The sequence below is a fragment of the Pagrus pagrus genome, assembly GCF_965226575.1.
Source record: "Pagrus pagrus genome assembly, chromosome: 21".
NCBI classification, from domain to species: domain Eukaryota; kingdom Metazoa; phylum Chordata; class Actinopteri; order Spariformes; family Sparidae; genus Pagrus; species Pagrus pagrus.
In genome coordinates this window covers 22,518,493-22,540,538 of record NC_140208.1, presented here as the reverse complement: position 1 = coordinate 22,540,538, position 22,046 = coordinate 22,518,493, and the positions used below count along the sequence as shown (strand labels likewise).

Sequence of the window (22,046 nt, the reverse complement as noted above, 5' to 3'; positions counted from 1 at the left end):
ACTAAACTCTCTCATGTAACTTTACATCAAAACCAAACTTTGCCTTCAGACAAAAATTACTGATCTATTTACCAATATAAACCAATGGGAAAAGCAGTTTATACATAAAGAGAGGAGTCATATTTTGCTTCAGCATCCTGTCTCTGGTCTGCGTCACACCTGAGACTCTCATCAACATCACAGCAATATTAGCTCTTGCCAGGCAGTGGAGAAAAAAACACTTGTACTGTGTGCCTTAAAGGAGAAATTCGCCATGTTTTATGTGGAAATCCCAATCAGTGTTGATGGTAAATGTTGTCAATTAAGGCATAAAATCCCCAGTGTGTGATGTCTTGACAGAGAAAGTTCAGTCATTCGAGTTTTCCTGCTTACACAGCCTGCTTACATGTACCAGGATGCATTGCTTCTAAACCTGCCCAGCATGTAGAGGTTGCCATTTCAAATGGGGCTGTGTACAAAACGGCATCTGAAATGAAGTTAACTGTCATTGCCAGTGAATGAGAAAAAGAAGAACCAATTATATACATATTTGATCTTAGTCTATTCCTGCAGGTAGAATATTCAGACTCATGTAGCCAAATAAATTAATAAATAAATGAAGTATAGTCAGTAAACAGCAGACCCTGTCTGCTTCTCACTCATGGGGAGGGACGCTGTTTTCTGGGGGAAAGTTCACTGAAGTCTTGGTCAGGAGGGCTCACAGTCGCGATGATCTTTTCAATACAAGTTGCCAAAGACAGTAACTACAACAACACAATAGTGATGATAGCAGACAAAGACATGGTGAGTTAGTTTTTTGTTTTTTGTTCTGAATCGCATCACATAATCACCTCCATTCAACAGCGGAAGCCACCTGGCTCTGCTGCCGGGGACAGATGCTGTTTTTTGGGCAGAAATGTGACGAAGAGCCGGTAGGTCAGACAGGATGACAGAGGCTTTTCCATGTATGGATGCATCATATTTTTCCTCACAAAAGTTGCCAAAGACACTACCAGTTACCACGTTATTGTTGTTTGGTCCTGTAATGTTGCTTTTGTGGGTTGAAGTATGGGTAATTTCTCTTTTATTTGATGAGTGAAGGACCTGTTTAGCTGTCAGACTGTGAACACCATCAGACTGACACTTGAGCCGTGTTGCCGGCTTTTCCATTCACACAGATGCCGGCTCGCCTCTACTGCGGCTCTGATACTACCTCTGGTGGCAGATCATAGGCAGAGCGAAACTGTCCCCCCTCTCCGCATCTGTAACTTTCACACAGACGGCGAGGCGGAGTATCAGCGCATGATTCCCGCATTGAAAGGGCAGTGTGAATGGGGCTTCAAGCAACACTAAATGCAACAAGAAGAAAGATGCATTAACCTATGGGTTCCCAACCTGACCACTTGAGTGTATTATTGTATGGTATTAATAATGATTAAAAGTAATGATCAAAAGAACTGCACTTAATAAACATTCAGCTCGAACAAATGAGGAGTATGCCAAGTGTATTACCTGTGGACTGTCTGCTGAGAAGAAGGAAATTACATTTAAAAGTTATCAATTGTATAAACAAAATTTGTTAAAGCAAGTCATCTCTCTATGAAGCTGAGACAGATTATTCCGTTAGCACTCAGAGGCTGCTGGTGTGAGGCTGTGAGCTGTCAGTAATTCTTTGGTAAAAGTTTGCATCAGGTCAGTTTCTCTCCTCTCCTCTCCTCCTCTGGAGCTGGTCTGATTTAGCTCTAGTGTGTGTTTTCCTATCGCACGCACAGCTGTTGCATATGTTTTGAGAAGGGAAAATGTATGCCTACATATTTTCTAAATATCTTAATATGTTACAAATTACAAATGTGTTTTTGTTTTTTGTGATTAAATTTCTCAGGAAAGGGGAAATCACTTTATTAGACCCTCATACAGTGCCTATAAAATGTATTCACCCCCTTAATTGTTTCCCCATTGAATTGCTTTTATAAATGGACTCATGGTCAACATACAAAAAATATACAAAACAAACAGATTAAATATCCTGCCTGAATATCCAAGCCAGCCAAAACACTGTAAAAAGTATTTCCCTCCATAACCTCCTCTGCCATCATGTAAAAATGTCGCTGTTGAATACATGGCTAATTTGCAAGCATTTACAAGCAAGACGTGAAAGAAGTTTTGTTTTTTATTGTTATGAGACATGCCTGCCATGAATGTATCAGATACCGAGGGCTGGAGACTACAAATCCAAACTGAATGAATCCATTTTTCCAAGACATTTGAACTGACATGAGCGCTCAAGATTTCAGACTAGGCTGAAGGTTCACCTTCCAACAGGACAATGACCCTAAACACACAGCCAAGACAACGCAGGAGTGGCTTAGGGACAACTCTGTGAATGTCCTTGTCCCTGACTTGAACCCAATTGAACACCCCTGGAGAAACCTGAAAATGGTTGTTCACCGATAGTCCTCATCCAACCTGACAGAGTTTGGGAGGATCTGCAGAAAATCCCCAAATCCAGGTGTGACGCGACAAGCATCATACCCAAGAAGACTTGATGTTGTAATTGCTGCCAAAGGTGCTAAAATTAGGTACTGAGTAAAGGGTCTGAATACTTATGTCAATGTGATATTTCAGTTTTTCCTTTTTAATAGGCTGCAACATAACAGAATTGTCTTGCACCAGGAGGAACCCAGGGCCCACTGTACCAGCGTAAGGTCTGATACTGGCTCGGAGGATTTCATCTCAGTACCTAACAGCAGTCAGGGTACCGTTGGCTATGACATGGAGGTCTGTGCGACCCTCCAAGGACATAACTCCATCACGGACCCACCACCAAATTGGTCATGCTGGATGATGTTACAGGCAGCATAACACTCACCACTGCTCCCGTCTGTGAAGAGAACAGGGTGCCAATGGCAGGCCTGCCAATTTCGGTGTTCCCCTAATGAATGCCAATCAAGCTGCACAATGCTGGGCTGTGAGCAAAGGTCCCACTAGAGGACGCCCTCATGCCACCCTCATGGAGTCTGCTTCTGACAGTATGGTCAGAAACAATGCACACCAATAGCCTGCTGGAGGTCATTTTGGAGGGCTCTGGCAGTGCTCCTCCTGTTCCTCCTTGCACAAAGGAGCAGATACTGGTCCTGCTGCTGGGTTGATGCCCTTCTACAGCCCTGTCCAGCTCTCCTCGTGTATCGGCCGGTCTCCTGATGTCTCCTCAATGCTCTTGAGACTGTGTTGGGAGACACAGCTAACCTTCTTGCGACTGAATGTTTGGTGCGCCATCCTGTAGGAGCTGGACTACCTGAGCAACCTGATTGGGCTGTAGGTACCACTTCATGCTACCAGTAGTGACAAGTACACTAGCTGAACACAAATCTAGGGAAGAATCAGAAAGGATAAGGAGAGAGCAATTGTCTGTGGCAATCACATGCAAAACCATTCCCTTTTTGAGGGTCTTGCTTTTGCCTCTCCTGCACCTTTCATTTCCACCAAAGCAGGTGACACTGATTCGCAATCACTTATGCTTCCTAAATGGACAGATTGATATCTTTGTAGTTTAACTGACTTGGTGTTGTACTGTGACGATTAAGTGTTCCCTTAATCTTTTTGAGCAGTGTTAATGCTGGCTGAAAGTACAGGGGCTATCAGACTATTGCTTCTTGGCGGTACAAAGTGGTATTAGAAGACAGGACGGGCCGGAACTAGCTGGTCAGCACGCTAAGTTAAATAGATATCTTTGCAGCATAACATCAATTTCTTTGACATAACGTCAACACTGTTGTTTCTTAATGCTCTGTTGACAATGTTAGTTTTTTGTAATTTTTGGACTATTTTAAACTAAATTTCTGGCAAAAGCTTACAAATTGCTCCCTTAAAATAAAGGTAAGAGAGACACACTAAGTGTTTTGAATCATTGATTGTAAATAAAATCATGATTATTTACAGTAAGGACTTTTAAGTGACCTTCAGGAGGCAAAGGAAAGCCAACATACCTGTCACTGTATGCTGCTGCGGCAGTGCCAGCTGGCTGAGCATATCTGTAAGCTGCATACCCTCCCTGAGGAGAGACAGGGGAAACAAATATCACCTCAACTTGAGGTCAACTAGAAGCACAAATTGTCACCAAAATGCAGGTGGAAATACAACAACAAAATTTAGGTAATGCAATGGATCAAATGCTCAAGACAGTCAGTGCAACATTATTTTCTTGACTGATCATAGTGAATAACAATGACTTACATATATTTCTGCCCCATAAAAGCCATCCTGGTAGACCACACTGTTGACAGAGGATATCAAGCATTAAGTAAGTTTTTGGTGTCGAAGTAAAATTAAATGAAAGGGTGATACTGCACTTAGGTCAAGAATTTACTCTAGAAATTAAAGTACAGTATGAATGTTCTGTCTGGTCTGACATCATGTCATTGAAACTTCAACTGTGTCTGTGTTCATGAAAGTGTCCTACACATGCACAAGAAAAATGTCAGTACTGCTGAAGTGGGCGCACTTATAGGCCTGTACAGTCGTAATGAAACAACATCTGAGGCAAGAATGCTGAATGTGACATTCTTGCAACTTTTGCACAAGACATGTTGGCTCTGCAATTTAGTTTTTGTTGTTGTGCTTTTTTGAAGATAGAAAAGGTAATTAGCCAAAAAAATGAAGAATTTCTCTTGGATATGGTATGTTGCCTTGTTTTATTCACAAGTAAAGTTTCAGATATTTCAGGTACTGAGGAAGAGAGGCATTACCTAAATCATTTCGGAGCACACAGCTGTGGGTGGCTCTTTAGTGGGGAAAGCTGTTTTCTTTGGTATGCAAATAACTTTCTGTAAGCCTTTTCTTGTAACAAGAGAAACCACCATGTTTTAAATACTCACTACAATACTGCTTCACATGATGTTTTGTCTGTACTGCTCCCTGGTGGTTGGTATTTAGTATCAAAATAAAAGACTACAAGTTGTTTTAGCATTGTCAGTTTAAACTTTAAACTGTTGACAGCTTAATCAAAGACAATTTCTTTGAAATACCACCTCACACTATTCATCAATGATCCTTCTCCTGCCTTTACTCTCTCTTTTTCTCTTTCTCTATGGCTCCCCTTTACCTTTTAGGTCTCTTGTTCTCTCTTTTTTTATTTATTTGATATTCAGTTGTGCAGTAATAAAAAGAAAACAATTATACAAAGACCAAACTTGGACTAACACCCACCTGCTAGCGCACCACCCATCCCCCACCAGCCTTTATGTTCTATTAGTCAGTACAGCGACAAACAAACTAAATAACAGACAGACCCCAATGGTCTATGTTTAATCTAAAGATATACTGATGTGAAACATGTAAACAAGTAAAATGGAGTAGGTTTTAAGTTTAAGTTCACCGGCAAATTTGAAGTTTTCAAAAAGGGGACCGAGATGTCAAATAATTCAGCTGTGTTTTTTGTTAAATGATTTGTTCCATTGAGATGTATTCTGCCAACAGATCAAGCAACTGTGACGATGCTATTTTGCTTCTGAATTTCCAGTTGAGCAATAATGTCGTTTTGGCGATGGTAAGGGTGATAAGTATGGCATTGAGGTATTTTTGTAGGGTACTTATTGGTGTGAGGTCTCCTAAGAGGCAAAGGGAAGGGGAAAGTGGAATGTTGTGACCTAGGATTTGTGAGATGATAGTTATTGCGTTATTTCTAGAAATTTTAGGTTGGTGTGCAGAGCCATACTGAGTGAAAGTATTTTTCTATAGTGTTGAGAGTGCATTGGGAATAGATGTCAGTGTCTGAGAAACACATTAAGTGCATTCTGTGTGATGTGTGTTCTATGCATGACTTTATATTGAATTAGTTGGAGTCTGGGGTTATTGGTGATGAGATGGTTTTCTCAGTGCTGCATCTACTGTATATTAATTAATAAATCTTTTCCCCAGTCTTTGATAGGTATGGCTATGGTGGACTGAAGAAGAAGATGTAGGAGAAACATCTTCAAGAAACTGAAACTGAAAAAGTTCAGTTGACTACAATATAGCACTTAGAAGTACCATGACCTGGATGACTGAGAACCTTCATCAACATAATAATGAATGTTCAACTTTATGGGATGTGCTGGCTATCGTAAATCCACTGATTTGTGTGTCTTGGCGAAGGGCTGCTGCTAGGGGTTCAATAAACAGTGCGAATAACAATGAGGGGTGAACATCCCTGCTGTGATTTAGTTTGAAAGGTTGTGAGGTTATTCCATTGGTGATTACTAATGCTGTAGGTGAGTAGTAAAATATTGTAATCCATTTGATGAATGACTTCATTTATTCGTTTTCCACTTGTGTAGGAGTGAGTAAGAAAACAGTAGACTTATTTTGTACATGAGGGTGTTTGTAGGTGTATCTGTATTAGATTTGTGCAGATAGGTTTTTACGTCTTGTGAGACCTGTCATCAGTGTTTATTTGATGTGTGTTTTTTTGTGTTGGGTGTATGCGTTTTGTGTGTGTGTTTGAGTTGCCACTCACGCCCCATAGGCAGGGATGGGTGGAGGAGGAGGTGCAGCGCGGAACGTGTTGTAGACTGCACGACCCCTCCCTCTCAAATGGGTCCCTCTATAGGCTACAGCTGCTCCTGTACTGGGGTATGGGAATCCTGTGACTGAGAGTGACACACACACACACACACACACACATACACACACACACACACAGAGAAAGAGAAGAAGAGAGAGGTGGGAAGAAGTATAATATGCTGCAGTTCTAATTTTCATATTTTTTCTCAATTTTCTCAATTCTTCTAATTAAATCACTCAGAAACAGGTAAATCTTGTAAGCATCTTATTTTAAACAAATCCCCTTTATGATTGCTGACATGCATTGGTCAAAACTGTCACACTGGCTCTTCAAACAGTCAGTGAAACAGCAGTCTTTGTGGACCAAACTATGAATTATTAGTGCCTGAATGTGGATGCATTCACACACCAGTTATTCAAATCTTCATTATTATTATTCCTCTTCCATACATTTTTGGCACCTTTAAACACCAGCATACTTTCAGCTACAGAAATAATTCAAATATCAAGATGTTCAGTTCAGGAATGTTTTTATACCTACCTACTGTTTTTTAAATATTAAGCTTTTTTCAACATAATTTTGACATAGAGGATGAGTGGGAGGCGCAAAGTCACAAGGTTGGCATTTAGAATCCCTCTACTACTACAACCTTTACTTTGACTCCTGCTACTGCCACTACTACTACTTGTACTACTACTGCTGCTTCTACAGCTACTGCTAATAACTGCTACTCCTGCTACTGTTACTACAGCTTTTAATACTACCACTACTACCACAGCCTTGAAAAGACCTGAATATAATGTGTTTGGTGGGACTGTGCAGAATTACTATTAGTAGTGTAGCAGCCCTATTTGAGACCCTCAGCAGACTATGCTAGCGATTGCTGCTCCATGGCAAAGAGGATAAGGCACATGACCATGGCTGTGGCTGTAAGTCCCCATCTCCCCATCTTAAGAAAAAACTCAACATATTTGCAAACTTCACACATGCATGCACATGGTTGATTATATGATTAATTACACCCTTAGTTTATTTTGCTGGGGGTTAGGTACATTGCTCACAGTCAGGGGTTCGAGTCCTCATACTGTTGTGTCTCGACTTCTTATTCTTTGTTTGTTCAAAAAGGTTTTTCAGAGTTTCAAAAAGTCACCAATAAAAAGGAATTTATCTTCAGGAGTCCTCCAAAGTTGAGTGCAGTAATGTTTAATTGTCGACAATTAAAACATGAGATCTCACAGACTCAGATAAGATAAGACCCAAATTCTCAATACTAAATATACTCCTTATTCACTAAGACGGGGGTTGGGCACCATGGTTTATCCAATCCTGGCTCTTTCTTTTGTTTATGTATCAAATTTTGCTGACTCGGTATTTTCCTGCATGAGGCTAAAACACGTGCCCACCCATGCCAACCTTTGTCGACACAACCTCCACATCGGTATTCACTTTGATGTCCCTTTGCAGCTGCTATCCTTGACTTTCCCTGCTCGTCTTATCTACTGTGTTGCCACTTCATGGCCTTACCTCCCCTGTGCTGCAGCTGTGAGACATTTTTTCTCTCCTCCATGATATGTTCTACTGCCCTACTGACTGCATCTCTTTTAAAAACAATAATAAAAGTGTGGTATATTTGGTTACATGATTTCACTCTTACATCTGTGGTTATATTTCACTCCAAGTTAACACAATTCAGTAGTTTAATCATCAATTCAATCAATAGGTGCATGTTCAATCAACTAGTGCAGAGCAATACATGTTTTAACCATTCATTTATGATTCATTCACATTTTGATTAGATTCTTTAACATCTCAGGACTTGTTACCAGTTGTCATTAACCACTAACTACTTACTTATGGTTATATGGTTATATTACACTACAATACGCTCATTTTAAGAAAAAACTCCAAAGTAATTAAAAATTTCACACATGCAGACTGCAGATTGTATGACTGTTTGTACATGTCATTTCTTTATGTCTCTGTGGCAGAATTGGTAAACTACATAGCTCATAATCCCATAGTCAGGGGTTTGGCTCCTCATCTTCTCACTTTAAGAAAAAATTCCAATGTAGTCAAAAACTACACACTTGCAGAGACATGGTTGATTGGATGACTGATTATGCTGGGAAGGTTTTCCTGTAGGAAATTGTCTAAGTCTCTTCTGACAGACACTACAGAGTTTAGATATGTTAAAATATTCCACATCCCTGGCACTGCTACTACTACTGCTGCTACAACTACAGCTAAATTACTCCATCCACTGCTATGCCGTGGCTGAATGGGATGAATAGTACCAGGGGCTGCATTTTAGGGAGCGCTAGTGAGCTTTTTTGCCCTGCACATGGTCAAAACTCATGACATACTTAAATTTCTACTACTTGTGAATTTTGTGTAAAGTTTCATGAGTTTTTGAGCATGTTTAGGCCCTCATAAAAGCTTTTTTTTTTAGCAAAAAAACAAAGAAAGAATAGCTTTGGTCTCCCCTGGTCTGCATGTCAAAGTGTTCTTGGGCAAGATACTGAACCCCAAACTGCTCCTGATGTGCTGGTCGGCACCTTGCATAGCAGCCACTGCCATCAGTGTATGTTTGAATTATCCCACTCAGGCTATGTACACACGTAGCCGGGTATTTTTAAAACCGAATATTTCCCCCCCTCCGTTTATAAAATAAATTTTATCCACACTACCTCGTTTTTGAAAAAAAACCCTTCCACACATAACCGTACATCTGCGTTTTCAATCACAAATCACCGACAATGTTATCCGTCGCCTGTGCTCTTGGAGCAGTAGTTGGGCTTGTAAAATCAAAGAGGTAAACAGCGCCTGCACAATAATTAACACCACCACAGTTTTCAAGGCACTCGGAGCCATGCTTCTGCAGTAAACAAAGGTCGCACGTTTGATGTCAGAGCAGATTCGTTGTTGTTTTGGCGCATATTGTGAAGTTCGAAAACGCAAAACTCCGGTTATCTCTGTCTACACGCAAATGCATAAACGGAGTATTCGCAAATCTTCACTTTGCCCAGAGTTTTTTTAAATATTCGTTTATGATGCGTTTTCATGTGGATGACAGGTCCAAACGTAGAAAAATATATTCGTTTTAGCAGATACCCGGCTACGTGTGTACGGGGTCTCAGTCACTGAATGATGTCTGGCACAGTTTTAATTTATTTGAATTATAGATATATTTTACAAAGTCTCCAAAAAGACGCCATAGTTCAAGGCTGGATTACAGCCTGGATGACAGTCACACCAGAGCATGTTCAGAGCATCCTGGCATAAAGTATATTGGTAACTGTCATTTTTGTGAGCGGGAACTATTCTGTTTGGCAACTTTTGCTGCTAAACACTTTACCATTTTCTCTTTTTTACAGTGTAAATAAGACATTTTTTAAAAGAAAATATTACCATAAAATAACAAATATTTTTTTAACTATTGTACTAGTGTTTACACTGTTAATAAATAATTCCCATAAATATCAGCATAATACTTTTTAAAATAATATAGTAGTGTTTACGCTGTTTAAAAAAAATTGGAAAATGACCAATAATAACAGTATAAAACTTGTAAACAATGTACTAATGATTACACTATATGAAATTGTACAACCAACAAACAAACAAACAAACAAACAAACAAAAAAAGGCAATATTGATGAAATTTTATAGATGATGTTCTGATGCCCTGTTCCTTTAAAGGCAGCATGAAGCTGCACTACAGAAAACTGACAAAGTAAAGTAAAGATACGTCTTGCTATGAAATGATAAACCATCTTGTTGTACTGGTGTAAGCACTTTTGCTTTATAAATGTTGCAGACCACATTCTTGCAAGTAGATGCAAATTTCAACTTGTCTTGTTGTAAATTCGCCAATGCCCCCCTATCACATAGTCAAGACACTTACATTTGTGTAAGTAAATTGGAACCTTTTCTATCGATGACCTGTGGGCTGTAAACTCAAACAGATGAATACTTTAAAAGGAGTTCTGTTAAACTTAAAATATACTGTATCACCTTCCTTCAGACCTCAGACCTCGGATAGGGATGACTACACCCACTGTCTGCAACAGCAAAGAAAAACACAACATGCGCCACTGTAACTGCTTAGAAACAGGAGTGCTCTGTCTCTCTCCCCTCTATCCATCTTTCTCTTCTCTCTCTCTTACTTCTCTCTCTCTCTCTGTCTGTCTCTGTCTCTCTCTACAGTGATGGAGATCCCCTACCTTCTGCTGTGTTTGCCTCTGCTCACTCCGACCAGACAACAGCATTAATATGCCACACAGCCAGCACATAATCAATTGGTGATATATTCAGTTAAAGGACAATTTCCCTTAAGATGCCCCCACCTCCCCTCTTTTTCTTAATATCAGACATGTTAATTAATCTTTGTAAGTATACATATGTGCCGACAGGTGTACAGTTTGTGTGTATATGCATATGAGTTAGCATGGGGACATGTGTACGTACATGTTGTTAGTGGTGTGATGGATATGAATGCAATCTGATGATGAGCTATGGCTTGTGCATGCTACAGCTGTGCTGTAATAACGCATGAATCATGGCTGGGTCTCTGTCTGACAGCCAGCAAGCCCATAAAACAAATAGCAACATCCACTGCTACAAACGTAGTGCACTCTGTGGCTGCAGACTAAAATATCTTCATTTATGCACATCTTATTTGCTAATGTAGGTGGTGTTTGAGAATTAGTTGTGACACTTGCTTAAGTAACACAATTGTGTGTGTAGTTTAATGCATCACACCACAATTTCAGGACAATAACAGAACACAGGTTTTATCACGATGTGTCTAACTAATTGGGCTTTAAAATGAATCTGCATGTTACATTAGTGGAGTTGCAAAATATCTAAATGAACTGCATTCATTTTCAGTGAGCACATACACTTAAATGTGACAATGATGACATCAACTGGAGTGGCAGGATGAGCTGCATAAAGATCACACTCTGTCATCCAGAGTTGAAATGATTCTAAAAGCCATATCTGAAATCTCTCTTGCCTTTTTAACACCACAAACTGATTCAGTTTCAACCGGCCCTGGACCAGCGATGACACGTCAGTATGACAAAGCCCAGAGTTTATCTAATGTTGCGCTTGCAAATTTTTCAGCATATGTTAAAGGGTTGGATCTGCTTGCCTTGTTACTCTCTCTCTCCCTCTCTCTCTCTCTCCTGCTTTGAATATAAGCAGTCTAGGAGACAGTCAATCAATCAGGATTACATTCCCTCATTGTCCTTCATGCCCATGCAGCCTATTTTACTCAGTCAACCAAACACACACACACACACACACACACACACACACACACGCACTCTCTCTCTCTCTCTCTCTCTCTCTCTCTCTCTCTCCCTCCCTCTCTCTCTGTCTGTAATGTACACACACTCCACATAGACCGAGACTGATATACATACTGATCAAAAAGCATTAGAGGTTGTATGGTCTCCATTCTCATCATAGTTTTCCCCTTGGACCAAGCCTTAGCATATCATATTGTGTGTGTGTGTGTGTGTGTGTGTGTGTATGTAGATTTCTGGTTGTGTTGTGCAAGATCACTTTTTTTAAACCCATTCAATATTTCATCAACGCTGTCTCTAGCGCGCTCTGTGACCTGTTGTCTGCTTGATATTTTTTGGTCGTGTTCCAGGAAATTTTATTGTCTTTATCCACCTCTTGGCTGCGGCCATGATTCAACATAAATAACCATAATCATGGGATTTATAAAAGGAAATTATGCACTGATGATCAAAATCTTGTGCCATAGGCCCACAATCCACTCTGACCACCTCCCCCAAATTCCACAGGGTAAATACACATGGCACTTCACTGCAGTTTTTTTCAGTTGCTAGCCAGCACTGGTCAATACTGAAGCCACATTTTAAATCTCCGCATACAGTCCGCATCACCAACATTCACCTTGGCCAAACAACTAATCTCACCTCCAAAACACATTTGGACTACCAAAACACTTCAAACATGTCTCAAAATAAGCTCGTCAGTTCTCACTCAGAAAGCATATATTGTCATTCATAAGCCAAAAATAAATCAGTATTTCATTATTGAATAGAGTCTTTTTTACTTTATTTACTCAACAAAAGTATATGTAACAAGAGTTAATTGAAGCTGTTTTCTCATATGAAGGACTATGGACTATGTCCCAAGGTGCCCTTTCACACATACAGAACAGGACGCGTTGTGTCAGACGCATTTTCACCCACTGGATATACTCTGTTTGGTTTGGGTGGTGGGTGCCACCTGCGAAGAGCACACAGGAGGAGGTGTCAGGCGCATAGCAGAATTGAACACAAAAGCATGACACAGAAACAGTCAGATGCAGGAAAGTTTAGTCTCAAGAAAACAGGCAGGGGTCTATAATTTAGGCAGGGATTCAGTAGGCTATTCCTGATTGGTTTGACCCAGGAGACATGGAAAGTGGGATGGATCCTTAAGGACCGAGGAAGGTGGAGGTGAACAGCCACAGGGTTGATGACCTTGGAGATGGGGAAGGGTCCAATGAATCAAGGAGCCAGTTTCCCAGACCCCACTCTGAGAGGCAGGTCCTGAGACAACCAGATGCTCTGTCCAGGAGTATAGTGTGGTGCAGGGAGTTGACGTTGATTAGCACCTTGTTGGTAGCGGTCGGAAGAGTGAAGAAGAGCGGAGTGGGCCTGCCTCCAGGTGCGCCGACAATGATGAATGCAGGCCTGGACTGATCTGGACTCGTTCTTGCTCTGGAAAGAGCGGTGGCTGGTATCCTCTAGAGCACTGAAAAGGCAACAAGCCAGTGGCAGACCCAGGGAGGGTGTTGTGTGCATATTCCACCCAGTGGAGTTGCTTAGACCAGGATGAGGGATTACTGGAGGCGTGGCAATGCAGGGCAGTCTTCATCTCTGGTTCTTACACTCTGTTTGCCCATTAGACTGGGGATGAAATCCGGAGGACAGGCTGATGGTGGCTCCAAGAAGGCTGCAAAACTCACACCAGAAATGAGAGGTGAACTGGGTACCATCTGAGGGAGGAAGTCCTGTGACGAAAGCCACTGAAATGTAGGACCAGGGCTGGTTAGGGTCAAAAACGCTGTCTCAGCATGGCCGAGGTGCGCCTAGCTTCTGGGTGGCAGGCTAGGTGGGATGAACTGGAGGACCTGAGAGCAGAAGTTAAACTGGACAAATGGTTTTCTGGACAGGCACTAGGTGCCGGTTTATTAGCAAGGGCCTTGTACTCAATTTCCCAGGTGACTGTTCCAATGATGTAGGAAGAGGGGAGAATAGCCTCCGTAGATGGAGATGAGCTTCCAGCCTGGAACTGGTAGGAAAGTGTGTCAGACTTTATGTTCTTGGAGCCTGGGCGGTTTTTTGGCAGAACGGATGTACTGCAGGTTTTTGTGATCAGTCCAGACCACAAATGGTTGCTTTCTGTGCAGGGAGCAATCAATAAACAATCAATAGGTCCACCTTTCTCATGAGCATGAGTTGTGATGTGACATCCCTATAATATAATAATATTATAGTTAATTATTATTATTACTAGTATTATTATTATTATTGTTATATTATATAATAATTATATATTATATAATATTGTTTTATATAATATTTGCTTTCTGTGTGGAAGTGCTCACAAAAAACTTTGACTTTGAAAAAAATGCCTCCAGCTCAAGTTCAGCTGTCTTTCTCAGATGTCAGTTTCTCGTGAGCCAGTCCAAAATAATGACATGTACATGACTGCTAATTCAGCCCTCTCTCTCCAGAACCTAATAAGAAGGATTGTTTTTAGGGTTAAGTAGGCCCACCTAATTTTCTCTGTGCCCACCCACACTATGATTTCTGCCTACGCTTCTGGTTCAGCCTCTGTTAAAATTGGTAATGTGTCCTCTTCTCCTGCTCCCATCTCCTGTGGATTACCACAAGGTTCCATTTTAGGCCCTAATTTATTCTCATTGTACATGCTTCCTTTGGTCTATTTTCAAAGGATATAATATCTTCTACCGTTGTTAGCTCCCAGCTCAGACCTTTTGCAGTCCATGCAGTGTTAACTCCCTTTTAAATTGTATTCAGGATGTGAAATCCTTGACAGTAAAAAGCTATCTTCGGCCCAACCAGAGCAAAAGTGAGGTCCTAATTTTCAGCTGTGCAGACAATTCTACATATTTTATCCATCAATGCCCTCAGGTTCTTCAAACAAATTTAAAGTCCCACGCTAAAAATCTCGGTTTTTCTGGTTTAAAATTTGATAAACAAATCAAATCAGTTGTAAGCTTCTTCCATCTCAGGTCATTCCCGTCCATTAAAGATATTGAAACTTCAGCTGATGCTTTAATTTCCTATCGCCTTGATGACTGCAATCTTTCTAGATATGACTCGTCAGTCAGCCCTATCACACCTGCAGCTGGTTCAAACTGCAGCTGCAATACTCCTCACTGGTACTGGCTTCTTTTCACTGGCTACCAGTGAAGTACAGGATTGATTTTAAATTCCTTTTATTTGTTTTTAAAGCACTGCAAGGACTGGCACCAGGTTACATTTCAGAGCTGCTGATCCTCAATTCCACCTTCCGACCCCTCAGATCTGCTGACCAACTGCTGCTCCCCACTCCATGCACCCAGCTAAAAACCAAAGGTTATAGAGCACTTTCAGTTGTTGGCCCTAACCTGTGGGATAGTTTGTCACAAACAATTAAATCAGCCCCCTCCATTGAAACATTCAAAACCTACCCCATCTGTTTTCCTTAGCATACAAATTATCATCATGAAAATGCCTCACCACTCTTTTGTTTTCATTGTCTTGGTATTTTATTTAGTTATTTTATCTCATGCTGTTTGTGTTATGATTTTATCTATTTCTGTGTTACCTAAATTCCTATGTTCTTTTTGAATGTGCTGTAAAAGTAACTTGATTTGACTTGACTGAAAGAATTTGATAAATGTGGTCATTGAATGCATTTTGTGTGAAAGCAATAGAACATCATTTACAGTTTGGTCCACAAACACTATTGTTTCATTGACTGTGAAGAGTACTGATAATGTGACCAACCCGTGTTAGCAATGAGAAAAAACAGTCAGAAATCACTGGCAACCTAATCCAGGCAGCAATTACACATTTGTATTTGTATTTGGCAATACACACATAGTAGTATATTAATTCAAGTTTCTTGCCGATACAACAGGCATGATTTTTTCATTCATTTGAAATGAGGGTGCAGCTGTGTTGTAGTCAAGACCACCAAAACCGAGACCAAGTCATGACCAAGACCAAGTGTATCGAGACCGAAACAAGACCAAGACCCTGAGGGGTTGAGACCAAGTCAGGACCAAGACCAAGGCAGTCTTGTGAGTCCCACACTGCATGACATACAATAAAATGTGGAACCTGCAAACCATAGGCAATCCTAAAATTGATCTGAAAGGTCCACATTGCATGAAAACACCCACAGAAGACAAATTTAATTCATCTTCATTCACCTCTTTTATTCCCACATATGCGCTGCTCAAAAAACATAACATTACCACACTATTACCATGTTATTACCATGCTGTAATGTAAAGTGCTACTCATTTTTCACTGTACAGTATATTTACTGTAGTCATTTCTCCTGCGTGTCTCTGTTCTGTCAGCGTTTTGCAATGAAGGGATAAAGGGAAAAAAACGAACCAGTATGAATCTTAGTTGGCCTTTGGTTGTATTTGAATGCATTTGAATACAGACACACACCACAACTAGTTATAGTGTTTCCGTTGATCTTCTGTACTGCTGTCACAGTGATACTTCCCCGGTCGTGAACATGCTCGTTTGTAAAAATTCTATTAGAAGTCTTCTCGCATGCACACAGGGGCAAGAAATTGGTTTACTAAGATGCCCTTAATTGAGTGCGTCCTCTTTATTTTACAATTATTTGGGGCTGAGGCCATTTCTATGTTGCATATCTCAAAAGCAGGCCCTGAAGATGTGCAGGGAACATCAACTTTGTTGGGGCTGACCACCTACATTTTTGTCTTGAACTTTTATTGGGACAGGCCTTTTGTTGTTCAGACAGACCACACCCCTGGCTAATTAAGATTGGGCCATAACTTGAGCTCCCAGTTTAATTTGATAATTCATAGCATGTGTGTGTCTATACGAGTGTAGCTGTGTGTAACTATGAGTATCTGGTTGTTTTTGTGAATGTAACAGAGGTGTTCACATCTAGGCTTACACTCTTCTCTTGCATGTGTGTGAGCATGGGTGTGTATGCATGTGGAGGTCATCTGTCATTCTTCTGAATGGGATTTGCGCACAATAAACCCCTAGCCAAGCCCGGCAATGGAGATGGAGTGCACTGTCAGCTGTCCAGGATTTATGGAGGTCGATTCAGCTGATGGGTGCTGGGAAAGCCGTCTGATTAAGGGTGATTAATTTCCCTTAAGACTCACTTTACATCCTGCTATACATCCACACAAAACTTTAATTGCACTCATAATTATTCCAGAAGAAATCCCAATCCTATGCTCTTTGACTATAGTCGGGATTTTTTCATTTTTTACGCAATGGAGGTGAGAAGAGTGCAGAGAGACAAGAGAAGGAAGTGAGAATTAGAAATGCCTCGAGGAAAGTCGGAGGAGCGAAATGCAAGTGGGGAGTGTTGATATACTGTAAAATGTACTGTTTATGTATGGTTGAATGAATACTGAGGAATAAGAAAGATTTATCTAATGAGAAGATGCAAATGTAAAAATGCAAAGGGTAGATAAAATACAGGCATGGCTGACTTTCCCTGTTGTGTTACCTGTTTTCCATCCCTCCCTCCTACTGGGAGAAAGGAAGGCATAAGGTGTTGTGTAGCCAAATGTTCGAGGTGGGTGTAAGAGCACTCATGGCACCACACATTAGTCTCCTATAAATTGGTAAGCCAAACCGAGTATCTGTGAGTGTGTTTTCTAATATTTTCATGGTTATGAAGGAACAAGACATATAAACCTCTGTGTTGATTTACCACAAAAAATGTGTGTATGTACAAAGACAGAAATGTGCATATGCGTTCATTAAGTTAGATTTATAAAGCTGTGTGAATGCCTGAATCTGTTTTATAAATCTCAATCATTGTGGACACAGGTGTCTTTCCACTCCTACAATTATCCATAAAAATGGATGTGGAAACGACCTTGTATATCAATACTAGTTCCCGCTCCACCGCTCATAGAACCAGGAAGAACAGACACACTGGGTACAATGCAGTTAAACCAGTTCATCAGCATCAGAACAGCAATCATTATGTACAACTGTAATCACGACTGTGACTATTGACTATAGCGCCTGCACACGTACCTGTAAACCATCATCGCAGTAATATTCTCAATCGTCACTAATAAACGCCACAAGGATGATCAATGATTAATTTATAGAGCTCATATTGAAACAGTGCTTTGCAACTAAGAATCAAATGCAAAGATCGTTAACACAGAAGTAGTGGTTCCAATGTTATCAAAAATAATAATACAATTCCTTACTATATTATTATCATTACATATTAGACATTTTACTCACTAACTATATTGTATTCACACTGCCCATTTATAAAATATGTGTCATAAACTAGTCACTAGGTCTATGCAAGCCCTCTATTGACCAGCTGCCACTGTTTATCTCCCTCTTTGTGACATACATTCTGCACCCGTAACTAGAAAACACATTTTGCTTTAGCTCGAAAAACTCTTTTAGTTTTAGTTTTTGCTGTGGCACTTTACCATAATCTTACCAGTGCAAAACCTCAGTGCTGACCAACACTAAATGTGGAAACGTTAAAATTGTACAAAAAAAAAAAGAAAGAACAAAAGAACTATATGGAAAATATTTTCATTCAATTATTTGAAGATTATTAGGTATCTGACATAATAATGCAATAAAAAGAGCTACAGTGTTCCCACAGGATTTTATGAGACTCTTGTGGGTGGACCTCTGACCCCCTCGGGGGGTCAGGGGGCATGCTCCCCTGAAAGGAAATTTTGCACATTGTAAAGTTAGATCTATCAATCTAGTGCACTTTTAGAGAAAACTCAATTTTTCGAATTGAACTGAAGGGATTTAAATAAGTACTTAAATAATAAATAAATGTTTTGTTCTCATATCAAGTTTTGTTCTATATCTTATTTCCATTTTTAACTCCATAGCACATCTTAACAGTCTCAACCAACTTTATACAAAACACAACTGAACAGTCTTTCTTTCCCTCTTATATCCCACTCCCCCACTTTCTGTTGTTCTGTGAGAAAATAGAGCTCAAGCTTTGCCTGCCAGGATTTTATCTGGGCTGGAATGGTGTCGGGGCCAGCCTCATACACATGTGCAGCTAGCATTATACTTTGTTTTAATAGTGTTGATAGTGGAGAATTCAGATTTTCTGCTTTAAAGATTTGTGCTCTTTCTCATAGTGGCCCTTAACATTGCTGCTTTTAATAATTTCCACGGTCTCGGAACATGTGACTGGTTTTGAACTGCCCGCTGGAAAAATTAACATGTAAGAGGCCGTTCTTTGATTTAAAGCTGTTTTTGTCAACTTTTCTCTTTTTAGTGCACGCCATGTGAAATATCTCTGACTCGCATACTGTATGCCTCCAAAATGTTTCTCTGTCCATCTGTATTTTTTCATTCACTTAGTTCAATCCGCTTGTCTGATTGTGCTGATTTGATTGGCTGAGTAGTGTCATGTGAGATGATTTACAACGCATGCAATTCGGTCTGTTGGTCTCAAGTGGCCACTAAACCAGTGCTGCAAAGGCTGGAAAAGCTGTGGCCCTCAAAATGTAATAATTCTCAATATTTTATTAATTATAGGTCTGTGTCCGGATGGGACAGGGTCTGGACTGTGTTCCACCTATTAGTGACCTCTGCTATAGGCTATAGTCAATAGTCACTATAAATACGTTTATACTTGCATTGGTCCTGCATTGTAACAAAACCTTGACTGAGAGAGATAATCAGGGTCTTGTTTTAAAATAATATGGCCCTGTGTGGACCACCATGTAGCTATATATTGTCTGGTGTGTCTGGTTGAGGTTGGTGCTGGAAAACGCTGAAAGTTTTATTTCATGCTTAAGCATATAAGCAAGTGTACATGTGGCCCCATTGGCACTGCGCAAATGTAAGAAATAATGAAAGAGTTGTATTTCAGTTTCACAATTGAGGCAAACAGTCACAGAACAATGCTCGAATAGGCTGGCAAGCATGGCTAGCAAGACAGACAGACAGAGAGAAATGGACTGCAAGCTTATTGTAATTTGAGACAACAAGTTTGCCTGGTGTTTTTGTTTTTTAATGACCAGAAGGACAGGTCTGCCTCATTGAAATTGTAAACATTGACACCCACTTCGATATGAGGGGGAGGCAGCGTAGCTCGTGGGGCCTCAGACCAGACTGAGAGAGAGAGAGAGAGAGGGACAGCATGTGTGCGTACAGCAGGGAAAGTGGGAAGGAAAGAAATGGTAAATGGACTTTACTGCACTGTACAAGTCTTAGTGACCACTCAAAGTGCTTTAAAACACAAATCAGCATTCACCCACACATTCATACACTGGTGGCAGAGGCTACTATGCAAGGTGCCACCTACTCATCAGCAGCGTTAACCGTTCATACACACTCACACGCGGATGGAAAAACCACCGGGAGCAAAACTGGGGTTCAGTAACTTGCCCAAGGACACTTCAACATGTAGACTGCAGGGGTCAGGTATGGAACCACTAATCCTCAGATTAGATGGGTTACTGCTCTACTGCCTAAGCCACAGCCACCCCAAGAAAAAAAGAAAGAAAGTGAACAGCCCTGCCTAGTAAATGTCCTGCTGCTCTCTGGGTTTGAAGATGCAGGTCAGGAGGGGTTGAACAGGCTCATCAGCCAGAGATCCCTAATTAGGTAAATGGCTTGATTTTTTACTACTGGTATTTAAGTAGTAGTGGCTGCACATGTAAAGTGACTTCAGGTTTAGGAGGATGGAGAATGAATGTAATAAAAAGGTAGACTAGTGTTAGACTGACAGGCATGTGAGTATGTCGGATAGAGAGGTCTTTCTTTTACGTAAGCAGCCTTTAAACATATGTGATAGTGATATAAATTCCTCATGTCTGTGTATCTCACAACGTAAACTTACACCACAGAACACATGCAGACACACAAGCAACCACATACAAGATATATACACAAGCAGCGTAGCATGGAACTGTGATTAAGGGTTTGGAGACCATCTGAAGTTGTTGTTTGGTTCGGTGGAGGGTGAAGGGATGGATGGCAGGATGGAGGGACAGAGGCAGAAAAGCAAGAATAGAGGGAAAGAGAAATAAAAGAGATGGATGGCCTACCAGTCAGGGTAGTTATTTAGAAGAGTGCTGTAAAGCTGTCTGGGAACGAACAGATTTCAGACTAATAGGCAAAAAGGAGGGCAGTTAAGGGCAGCGGACAGTCGGAGCACTTCTACTAAATGACACCAAGCTGCCAGGAATGCACATACAGAACCATGTAAATCTGTGATCTGTTTCGGGATGGATCCAATGCACAAGGTGAACACTGACACATCTCTCCAAAACACATGGAAGGAAGACGAAGGAGAACAAAGATGAAAATAGAAGGGTGGATATATGTACAGACTGGGTAGAATAAATGAGGATTTTACTGTACAGTACATGTTCCTCTTTACCTGCATAAAATTCAGGTCCATATACTGCTCCAACTACTGGATTCAGCTTCCAGCCTGCACAGGAGACGCAAACACACATACAACAGGGTGAATAGTGGCATAGCTGCATGAACTTACCTGTCCAAAAAACCTTCTCCAAAGAATCACTATACTATTATCTTTTCCCTTTTGGACAAATGTGTCCGTCAAACATGACGTTATAGTGTATCCCACATGTCTTCAATACAAGATGTCTCTTTGTAAGATTTTACAAGACCCTTGCTGGCTATAAGTCGTATCTTGCATGTTTTCGATAGAATATATCCTACAGCACACTATATACACAAATAATTTTTATATGCAACTATCTCTTGGGGCTTTTCCATTGACAGTTTTGGCCAAGCCGAGTCGTCCGTGCTGCTATGATGCGTTTCCATTACCTGTTTTATGGCTCAGAGTTGAGCTAAGCAAGCAACCGAGATGGACCATCTCCAGAGTGAAGCCTAAGCGTGCCCGCCTCGCCTTAAAGCGGGCTGTGATAACATCTCGTGACCACGGCTAACCCATGATGAGCCTCCTTCTCCCCTCAAACAAACCTATTTGTTGCGAGACTCATGTCAGTGCCAGAGACCAAAGAGAAACACATTTTTAGAACACTTCTAAAAGCTTCTAGACATATCTCAGTGGTTTGAAATTTAGTTTCTCTTCTGTGTCCTTGTCTGTACTTTCACTGTGTTTCAGCTGTCTCAGGAGTGTTTCAGCTGTTTCAGGAGTGTTGTCAAGTTACTGCGTTATTTTGCTGCTTCATAATAAAAGCTTTAATTAAAATAACTACAAATTGGGGGACTTTTTTGTGAAGAATTTATAGGGAAAA

General features: G+C 40.7%; 1 protein-coding gene across 15 annotated transcripts in view; it reads right to left on the bottom strand.

Moving 5' to 3' along the window:
- LOC311250962 (RNA binding protein fox-1 homolog 3-like) overlaps nt 1–22,046 on the bottom strand; it is a 655,829-nt gene that overhangs the window by 29,096 nt on the left and 604,687 nt on the right. For 13 of the 15 annotated variants that reach the window (XM_084343161.1, XM_084343160.1, XM_084343152.1 and 10 more), the window contains 4 exons: nt 21,194–21,247; nt 6,473–6,605; nt 4,213–4,252; nt 3,966–4,030 (listed from right to left, as the gene is read on the bottom strand). In XM_084343161.1, the coding sequence (XP_084199287.1) occupies nt 3,966–4,030; nt 4,213–4,252; nt 6,473–6,605; nt 21,194–21,247 (292 nt within the window). The remainder of the gene's footprint in view (nt 1–3,965; nt 4,031–4,212; nt 4,253–6,472; nt 6,606–21,193; nt 21,248–22,046) is intronic. The other 2 variants (XM_084343157.1, XM_084343150.1) reach the window with 1 other exon arrangement.